This window comes from Artemia sp. Qi Xiang Cuo, chromosome 8 (genome assembly GCF_049724085.1).
Source record: "Artemia sp. Qi Xiang Cuo chromosome 8, ASM4972408v1, whole genome shotgun sequence".
NCBI lineage: Eukaryota > Metazoa > Arthropoda > Branchiopoda > Anostraca > Artemiidae > Artemia > Artemia sp. Qi Xiang Cuo.
In genome coordinates this window covers 63,282,652-63,293,700 of record NC_142801.1, presented here as the reverse complement: position 1 = coordinate 63,293,700, position 11,049 = coordinate 63,282,652, and the positions used below count along the sequence as shown (strand labels likewise).

General features: G+C 38.3%; 1 protein-coding gene across 1 annotated transcript; it reads left to right on the top strand.

Annotated features, from left to right (window-relative positions):
- Positions 1–8,274: 8,274 nt before the first annotated feature.
- Positions 8,275–8,886, top strand: LOC148949686 (52 kDa repressor of the inhibitor of the protein kinase-like). The gene has a single exon (XM_089092755.1). The coding sequence runs from the start codon at positions 8,275–8,277 to the stop codon at positions 8,884–8,886; it is 612 nt and encodes a 203-aa protein (XP_088948881.1).
- The last annotated feature ends 2,163 nt before the right edge of the window (positions 8,887–11,049 follow it).

Sequence of the window (11,049 nt, the reverse complement as noted above, 5' to 3'; positions counted from 1 at the left end):
CTTTGCAGTGCAATTAGGTGGTAACTTAGTAGTAGTTAACGTGCATCTGCCAACAGATTACCGGGATGATCATTCAGATTCGCTTTTTGCCAGAAGTATCACTAAACTATCAGAGTGCTTTCTCCTATCTAGGCGTAGGAAACACCACACAGTTATTTTAGGTGATTTTAATTGCTTAATTTGTGCTAAGGTCAACGAGATTGATAATATTGAATCTAGTGTTCGGGATAATATGATTTACGGTTTACTTGATGACTCTTTTATCGTGTCAGGCAAAACACAAAGATTCACACACATACATAGCTCAGGTTCCATATCTGATCTTGACCATGTGATTTGTTCCAAACATCTTTTCCCCTCTCAATTGCGCCTCTTTGAGACTCCCTTTTCTTCGGACCACTTCCTAATAGAATTGAATATAGCACCTCCCTCTTCAATTACTCGCCATGCTAGTCAAAAAGAAAGATCACAGAAATGGGTAGAGCTTACGGATTTGAATAAAAAGGATCCCTTCCTTTACAATCACGTATGTGATAGCATTATATCAAAAATAAAAGTTCCATACAATCTGCTAATACGATCCACTCTTAGCCACGAAAAGGAAGCGCGAATTCAGCTTAACACGTACACTGCTCAGTTGTCATATACACTTCGTTTAGCTGTGGAAGCAGCAGTGCCGAAACGAAAAATCAAAACAGGAACACAAGTGAAGGGTGGTCAGAAAATTTGGCTTTACTTGATGCGTGCGATAAGGCTAAATTCTGGCTCTCTGTATGTAAAGATTGTGGATGTCCACAGACCGGAATAGTGAATGAAATCCGGCTTCGTACAGAACATAAATTTGCCTAAGAGCAAGCTAAGCATCGCGCGGAAATTATTTGTAAGTCATCGGAAATTGCTATGCAAAACCCCAATAATATTTGGAGGTCTATGCAAGATAAAAACCAGGCCCTGACACATCGTCAATCCCCTTAGAGTCACGAAAAGCACACTATGAACAAAAGTTCTCACCCCCGTGCCCAGAAAAAAGCACAAAATTCAAATATTATCTCGATAACCAACTATTTTTTTTTCTTGTTTTTTTTTATTTATTAGGAGGTTTTTCTCCCGCACAAGCATTGCTTCAGGGAATCGATGATGTATATATTGTTTTTAAATAAACCCATTGTTACTTGTTACTTACTTAACCAACTATCACATGCAAGTCGCACCGATCGTGTTGTATCAGTTGCTGACATTTGGAACACCCTCCGTCATCTTAAAAAAAAGTTTTAGCAAGGTTTTGACAAAATTTCTGCAGTCTACCTACAAGACAAGTCGTTTCTGCTTATTGAACATTTAACCCTCTTACTCCAGATGATTTTTGTACAAGGTATTGTTCCTAGTACATTCTGCGTCAGAAGTTTTACACCGGTACCAAAAAGGGGAAATCCTCCTGGGGAATGCAAATAATTTCGACCTATAACAGTATCTATCACTTTTTGCAAGATATTCGAACTTTTGATTACTGAGGAAATTAATACGAAATAATACACACCGCCTTTCCAGGTCAGATTCCAGCCTTGGCTTGGATGTGGACATGCTTTAAGTGCGGTTGTTTCAGTACTATTGGATGCCAAAAATTCTGGTGAATCTGTTGCTCTTGGCATACATGATATACGACGAGCATTTGACTCATTAATACACGAACATATTGTATTTCAAATGGCAAAGCGCAGCTTCCAATATGACACAATCCTGTCCCTGAGAGATATGTATGAAAACCTCAAGGCCGAAATCAAGATCAAGTATGAGAAGCAAACAGATTCTGTTAGAATCCCAGTAAAGAAGCGTGCTCGCAAGGCGCACCTACTTTTGTAGCTTTCAATAATAGCTTGATTACTGCACAAGAAAATTATCTAAAATCTTGCATTTCTAAAAGTATAGATCTTTCCCTAGTTTGCTTTGCTGATAACTTGTTAAATATTGCCCGTGAGCTTGGAAGAATTGAAGAAAAATTTAAAAATTTTTGAAAGAGAGTATGCAGCTATTGGTCTTGACTTCAACCCTTCGAAGTTGAAAGTGCTATAGTTCAACTGGCCAGATACGCTGAAGCCCGAATTCATCACGCTCTGAAACACTAACATAGCACCAGCTGACCAAATTACATATTTACGGTTACTCACTGGCCAGACACTAAAGCACAAAAGAGCACTATTCATTAAGCATCTCGAGAAACGAACAAGCTTTGCATATAGCAAAATGGTAGCAAAGAAATTCAGCTTTAACCGAATGATCCAAGCACGGCTCTACAACGTACTCGTCCTCCCTCACTTTTTGTACCTTGACCGCTTCTGGCGAACTTTCCCGCATGCTACGAAGCACAAATTACGGTCGATATTCTTTAAATTCGCAAAATACCTACTAAGGTTCCCACCCTGGACCCGCAACACTTACGTGATCAGAAAATACAAAACAGCTGATCCCACAATTACAATAGAAAAACAAATACAACAGGAAAATTAATAGTCACCAGTGGCATGTGATTGTCCAAAAATAGTTCATCCCACGCACTGTCATTAATAGAAGTTGTTGTTGTTATTTAGTTGGTGCATTTACCTATATTCAAGTGTTTTTTTTTCTTTGGAAACACCCGCAACCATATATTGTTTATGTGTATTGATTGGATCACTTTTGTTACTTATCTCTTATCCCACAAAGTATAAATATTAAAATTGTTAATAGAGCACTTTGTTTTTTACCTGATTCTAGTTTTAGGAGTTATGGAACATTTAATTTTTTATTATGGGGCGTGATTTTCTCTTACTAGGTAGCCAGATACCACTGCAACCCATATACAAACAGGAAAAAGTCTCTGGCTTTTTTTCTTTGGAATAGTAAGAGACGAACCTCAAAGAATAAGGCAGCTACCTAAGTCCAATGTAGACACAGGTTTGTTCTTCTAATGACTGTGTTTTAATATAATTAATATACGATTCATTCATAAGATATTTTAATATATTTATTTGTTCTAGTGGTTACAATAGCTGGTTCCAAACTAGTTGGCCCGAGTTCAATTCCCGGTATGAGAAATTTTTACCTATGGTGATTTCTTAAGGAAAATTCACCATCTATATAATGATTCTTTGTAATACTTCAGTTACCATAGACTAAAGTTCGTTCTTTAATTTAATTTTTAAAAAATGCATCCCATGTTATGCACTATATCATTCCTTTACGTAAGTAATTATCGATCTGATCTGATCTGTTATCGGTCTGACCTAATTTGTTATCTGTCTGATATGATCTGTTCTTTATTTGATGTGAAATTAAAAACAGGAAAATACCTATGGCTTTGTCTTAATTGGAATAGTAAGAGACGACCTGGCAACAACCTACGATTATGACATCATTGATCAATTTTTAACATGGAATATGCAGTTTTCCGGAACAAAATTGATTCTATTTTAAAAACAATTTGTTTTAATTACAAAAAGTTTTTGAACCCTCCAATTTCCTTTAAAATGAGCCATTGAACACCTCTTTAGGATTTTCCAGTGCCAAGCAATCTGTGGGAAAAAAGAAAAACAATAAAAGATGCCGTTTAGGCATAATGCTGTTGTGGCTGCAACTTATCTTGATTTTAAAGCCAATACATTTCCCTTGCTGTTCAAGCCAAGGGACAGAAGGTTTCCTACATTTGGGTTTCAGAAAAGGCGGTTCTAATTGAACAAGGACAAGGACATGGCGCTTCTCTCTATTTTTGGGAGTTATTTCTTAATATTTGACATTATCGTCTCTTAATATGTTGCTAGCAACCACTGCAGCCTGGATTGCTAGCTAGTGTTGCGACCCAGAACTCTAATGATTCTCGTTTAATATAATTTGCTCGAGTTCGATTCCCTACATGGGAAATTTTTACTTATGATGATTTCTTAACGAATATAATTAAAATAATCATCTATATAATGATGCCTTTTATTACTTCAATTACTATGGGCTACAGTGCGTTCCACAATGTCAAGGATCAAGCCAAGGGACAGAAAGTTATCTATATAAGGTTTTCGGAGAAGGTGGTTCTACTGACACACTTTTTGTTTTAATTTGAGACTATTTTTGTTAATTAGGTGTATTTGTTAATTATGACTATATTTGTTAATTATTATCGCTTTTCAAATACATCAATTTTCTCTAAAATGAGCCATTATACAGGCGTACTTTTGTTTTTACCTGACTCCATTTTTATGTTTTTAGGCCCTTTAGCTTAGAGACAGTGTTAGAACTGAATATCATGGACAGGGTGCTTTGAAAGCTATCAAAAACGTTAATAAAATTATTGCACCTGCTCTGATTGCAGTGAGAATAGATGTAATTCAGCAAGAGAAGATTGGCCAGTTCATGTTGGACCTGAATGGTACGCAAAAGAATGAAAACCTTGTTGCTAATTCTATTTTAGTTTCACTTGCCACTTGCAAAGCTGGTCCCAAGTAATAAGGCCTTCCACTTTACAGACAAATTACAGATTGAGCTGGAACGCCAAAAGTCATTTTGCCTACTCCTTCATTAATTGTTATTAATGGTGGGTCTCAAGCTGGCAATAAACTGGCCCTGCTAAAATTCATGATTCTGCCCACAGGAGACACTTCATTTTTTGAAAGGGTAGTGAGATTTACCATCACTTGATGAGAGTGATAAAAAAGTCACTTCGTTGACACCATTGATGTTGGTGATGAGGGCGAATTTGCATCAGACATATTGAACAACAAGGATGGTTTGTCCCTTATTGTAAGTGCTATTGAAAAGGCCGAATGTCATGGTAAGATTGAAATTGGAATGGATATTGAGTTCTGTAGAGGGGATATATGATTTGGACTTCAAAAAGCCCATATTCTGAAAAAAATTGCTTGGCTGTCTGGACAACAATTTGCTAACCTATATCAAGAATTTTTAAACGAATTCCCTGTTATATCGATTGAACACCCTTTTGACCAAGATGATTGGAATACTTGGAGCAGTTTCACAGCTAATACAAAATTCAAATGGTCAGTGATGACTTGACTGTCACCAATCTCATCCATTTTCAAACAGGAATTGCTAAGAAAGCATGCAACTACCTCCTTTTGACAGTGAACAAAATTGGTTTGGTTACAGAGTCCAGTCGTGCTCACAAAAAGGCAAAATCTAACGGATGGAGTACCTTAGTATCTCATAGATCAGGTGAAACCGAGGATGCATTCATAGCGGATTTGGCTGTTGGGCTCAGTACTGGACAGATCAAAACTGGTGCTCCATGTCGCTCAGAGCATCTTGCAAAATACAATCAAATTCTACGCATTGAAGAAGAACTTTGAAATAACACCAAGAATGCAGGAAAAAAATTTCGTCATCCACTATAACTGTACAAAAATGTAACAAGTGATCAAATGTCTTTGGGTCTGAAATGATTAATTTGTTTTCAAAGGCTGCTTTAACAGTCTTATTTATGTGTGTCTATATTCATTGTTTTGTTCATCAAATTAAATGTCTAAAGTCAAGCCATAATCATTGATTTAGCCTTCTATTTTGCAAACCCTTTATTGCTTGGTTCGCAGATTTGCCAATAAATATTGTTTCTTGGCTCTGTTCATAAAAAGTTGTTATCCTGTTTGATTATTTATTGTAAATTCATCATTGGGTGGTGAGCTGGTGGCTTTTTACTTACTCTAAATTTTATTGTAAGTTCTCTTTTGGATTAAGCCAAGTTGCTTCTATACAGTGCCACCTACATTTTAAAGACTTAAGGTGAGGGCACCACCACCTAATTGATCTTTTGGACAGCAGAACTATAAGGGGTTGGAACCTGCCATAAGCACTGTCACTGCCCACAGGTTTTGTTTAAGTTTAAATTGCAGGGAACATGTACTCAGGTCCCGACATTTAACTTAAACCCGGATTTTACTAAGAGACGTGATCGTCTCTTACTAGGCTGCTATTTACCACTTCAACCCAGAACACCTTGATTACAAACAGGAGAAAGTCTATGGCTTTTTGGTCTTTGGAATAGTAAGAGACTAACCTTAAAGAGTCAGGTACCTAGCTAAGTCTAATATATGTAATAGTTTGTTCTCCTAATGATCGTGTTTTAATATAATTCTAATAAGACTATGAAGACATTCATTATCTACTGTATGAATATCCAGTTTTCTCTAAAAATACTGATTTTGTTTTAATTATTTTTTCAAACATAACTACAAAAGCACGTAGAGGCAGGGACGTCACGTATGGGGGGAAGGGGGAACGCTCCCCCCTCTCCAATATTTTCGGTAACTTCTTAAAAAAATTGAGTCGGTAAAACGCCGCGCAAAGCGCAGTGGTTTTACGGACTCAATTTTTTAAATAGATAAATGAGATGAATGAAATTAATGAAAGAAGATGAAAACACTGGCGTGACATCCACTGAAATCTATATCCTCCCCAAGTCTCGAAAACCTTGGTGTCAGTAGATAAATGAGACGATTTTACCGACTCAATTTTTAGATTTGATTGATAGGGGCCGCTATCTCGATCCCAACCGGTAATTGGAGCGGCAAAATCGACCGGAAACAATGGATGACTAAATGAAAATTTATTCGTTAGCAACTTGTTGAGAACTTCCGGCTTGTGAATCCTCGGGGTTCAAGTTCAGTTTCAAGATTGATTTCAATTGCAAAGAACACATTAACAATAAAAAAATATGTCAAGTTTAAGGACAAATCGGGTAAAAATAAAGTGCTTGGCGTGTAGGAATATTTTCGATAAGGATTACCGTAAGCGTCATAACACCAGTTTTCATAAAAATAAACCTGAGCCGAAATGGATCATAGCGACCGAGCAGGTACTGACTAACCCATTTGCTGCATCAGCTCCTAAGAAAATGAAATTTGCAGTTCATTCCAACGGAGGAAAAGGCAGGACATAGCCTATACAATTAAATTGTTCACTGCGAATCGACCAGTAGGTAGGCTGTGCATATAGCCTACACGATTCCACTTGACTAGCGCAGTGATTTACATTAAAAGGTCAATGCCAGGCAGGGGCGTAATTTGCTATAAGGCAGGGGGGCAACTGCCCCCCCGACCCCAGTTTGCCCCCCCAGCTTGATGTTTGGCCCCCCCAGCTGGAATTTTGCGTCTTCGAAACTCTCGTCGAAACTAAGATAGGCCTACAGAATTCAAGCATCCACAGAAACAGATCGGTTTTCGATAGCATACCTTTGCCTTTATGATAAGACTGGAAGACGAAAGCCTTTTTAAATAGAGTATAGTCGGCATGTTTATGATTTTCGAAGCACATTTTGTTGTCCGCTTCCAAAGGAAAAGGGCTAGTGACAAACTCGGCCAGGGGCGTTTCTAAGGGGGGACTCCCCCCCCCCCCGAAGGGTCCTGAGAAAGGCCGTCTATCGGGCGAAGCCCGAAGCCCCTGAAAATGCTGCGTCAGATCATCCAATTATTTTGCCTATTGGCAAATAAGCAATAAAACAAAATGACAATATTCTTGAACTGAATTTATAAAAACTTTGACCTTATTTGGCAGACTATTACAGTAATATTATCGAAGTTCTCGCCACTTCGCAGCAGAAATCTTTGTTTTCATACCATTTGCTTGCCATTATTAAAGAGAAACGTTAAATGATCCATACTTTTTTTTTAGAAATTCGTCGGTGCAATGTCGATTTTTGTCGGCACACTTTCGTCGTTCCCACCCCTAAAGGAAAATTGCTAGCAACGTCCCTGGCCTTGGCCACAACTAGAAGTATTTGAGACAAGAGTATAATTTTATTTGGCAACCAAGCGTCAATCCCCCCCCCCTTAAATTCTGGATATGCCACTTTTTATAAGTTGTAAGTATAATAGAAAATTCATTTTTTTGGTGGGGAATTGAATAATTTTCCACAACGACGTCGCAAGATTTTTCGTAATTTGCCCCCCTCCCAAGATTTTTCAGAAAATAAGCCCCTGATGCTGGACTTCCAGACTATGGGGGGGGGGTTGAATGAATATCTTTATAAGCTTTTAGCATCAGAAACGCTATTTACTTACAATGGGTCCTAACCAACCGTATCTAGCAATTTTTCCGGAGCAGAAAAACGCATCGATAGGCAACAGACATCAGAAGAGAATGAACGTTGGTTGGTACAAAAAGTACAGGTACTTTGAATATAGCGTCAGCAAGGACCGAATATATTGCTTTGCATGCATTTTGTTTCCTTCTGGACCAAAAAAAGAAAAGGCAGAAGATGCGTGGGTTAAAAGTGGACTGTGTTCTTGAAAAAAGATGATGAGTAGAGGGGCTGAGAACCCTGGCAAGCTGAAGGAACATTTTGAAAGCGCCGCTCATCAGTCAGCAGTCATTGACAAAGCGGTTTATAGCAAACTCGAATTTGGCATGGAAAAGATGTTTGGTGAAAAAACTATGGCCTTGAAAAGGCAACAAGAAAAGGAAGCAATTGAAAACCGACGAGGGGTGAAGGTCCTAATGGACATAATAAAGACACTGGGAAAACAAAAGATAGCAATTTGTGGTGCGGCTCATGACAGTGATGGAAACGTTCGTCAAATTGTAAACCTAGTTGCTCGCTGTGATCCACATTTCAGTAATTGGTTGCGTGAAAGAACAATGAAGGAGAACACTTTAAACTACCTTAGCGGTGTCTCGACAAACCAATTCCTTGAGGTACTGGGTAACGAAATTAAGCGCATGATTGTAGCCGCTGTGAATGCTAGTGGCACATATTCAATTATCGCAGATACCACGCTGGACTGCGTACACGAAGAAAGACTTGTGATTTGCGTAAGGTTTGTTGGATCTGATGGCACCATCCAAGAGAGACTTTTAGCCATAGTACCAGTTGAATCAAAAAAAGGAAAGAAACTTCCGATAAAATCCTAGAAGTCTTAGAAAAGGAAGGAGTAACCAAAGAGGCGCTTATGTACCAAAGTTATGATTATGCGAGCAACATTTCTGGTGTTGGTCAGGGGGCCTAGGCACATATATCTGCTGAAGTGGGAAAGAAAGTACGCTACAGTCGATGTATGGCTAATAGAGAAAATATAATTGTGGATCACGCTTGTAGCAGCAGGCCCATAGTTCGAAAAATGTTTGAAATCTTGCAGGAACTCTATGTCTTCTTTAATGGTAGAACGAATCGAGTTATAGCTTACAAACGAGCACTTGAGAGAGCTGAGTCGATACTCAAGTTAAGAAATCTGTCAATGACAAGATGGACGTCCAGGTCCGAGAGCTAGACAGCGTTGTGGACCAGCTTTGACACCATTGTTCAAGTCCTTGAAGAGCTAATAGAACAAGATGAGGACAAAATAATAAAACAAAAAGTTTGAACTCTGCATCGCCACATTACTCACTTTGATTTTATTGTTACACTTATGTTCATGCGCCAAGTCATGTTCAGGACGAAGGTTCTTTCAGAAAAGCTGCAGGATGAACAGCTCAATCTGATGACTGCAAGTACAAAACTCTGGTCAACACGTGACATCTTAGATGCTCTCCTTCAAGATACGGCTCAGATAGAGGAGCAAATTGAGGCATCAAAAGCAGCAGCAGAAGAATTTGGTTCAATAGCCGAAGACGAGTTCCGACTTAAGCACCGTCCTCGATGTGCACCTCCTCGTTATTCACAGGTAATTCCTAATTCTGGAGCCGACATGTCGGATGACTGGAAATCATTTTATGCTAAGGAGCTCTGCGGTATCCTCAGAATTCCTTTGAACGGCTTGGAGAATGCAATCCAAGACAACTCCTCTTGTCTAGAGCCAGCGTACCAGTGTCTATTGGGCAAAATAGATGACAGCTATGAAAGCCTGTCGGAAGTAGCAAAGCTGTTTCCGGGAAGAGGCTTAGATCCTGCAGAACTCGTGCTAGAGCTTAAAGCTTTAAAATGCTTTTTGACAAGGACTGAGGTCGAAAGCCGTAAAGCCATTGATCGGACCGTTTTCGAGGCTCTATTTAAGGAAATTTATGCTGTCAAGACAATATTCCTAACTCTCTGGTCAGTTTACCAGTGGATCGCAACAGCGCCACCAACTGCAGCAACGATAGAAAGAAGTTTCAGCTAACTGAAATTGGTTATGACACGTTTGCGTGCAACAATGGATCACGACAGTTTGGATCATCTTCTCATGATGTACTGAAGGACTGACATTGCTGACGATCAGAAACTTGATAAACTGCTAGAAGTCTGGTTGTCTCCCATGCCAAGGTAGTTGGCTTTTCAATTCAAGTTAGTTTTTTTCATTCTGACTCTTTTTAAATAAAATAATTGAAATTCTAAATTTCTTACTTTGGCTGATATAAATCATAATATCATCATACCTCTCCTCATCAATTGCTTTATTCCACAAGAAAAGAGCAAAATCGTTCGCTATATCAGATGATAGTATTGCCTATTAAAGATGTACCTCTCGGGGCGGATCGGGCTCAATTAATTCAGGAAAACCGTTGGAGTTCCTATGATAGCGATTCGGTATTAACATAAAGCACAAGAAGTTAAACTCAATTTTTATTTCTAATTATTAACAAAATAAAAAAGTCGGTAAAAATGACCAGCCAGCTTGTAAAATCTATTGGCCCCCCCCCAAACATTTTGGCTAGTAACGCCCCTGCGTAGAGGCGACAAATATCTTATGGTATAATAACATAATCTACTATAGTGTTATAGAAATTTTAGATTTTTGTAAAAAAATTAAAATTTTTAACTATGATTTTTTTAATTACTAAAAGTTTTTGACCCCATCAATTTCTTTTAAAATGAGTCATTAAACACTGCTCTACGAGATTCCAGTGTCCCGCTCTCTGAGGAAAAAAAAGGAAAAAAAAGATTCCGTATGTACAGAATGTCGTGATTGCAGCCGGTTTTCTTGATTTTCAAGCCAATATATTTCCCTTGCTGTTCAAGCCAAGGGAAGGTAAGTTTAATATATAAGAGTTTCAGGCACGGTGTTTCTAATAGTTTCCTTCTTGTTTTGATATGACAGTATTTTGAGAAATTAAGGTTTGTTAAATTTCTTAGTATCGGAAGTGATTGTCTCTTACTAG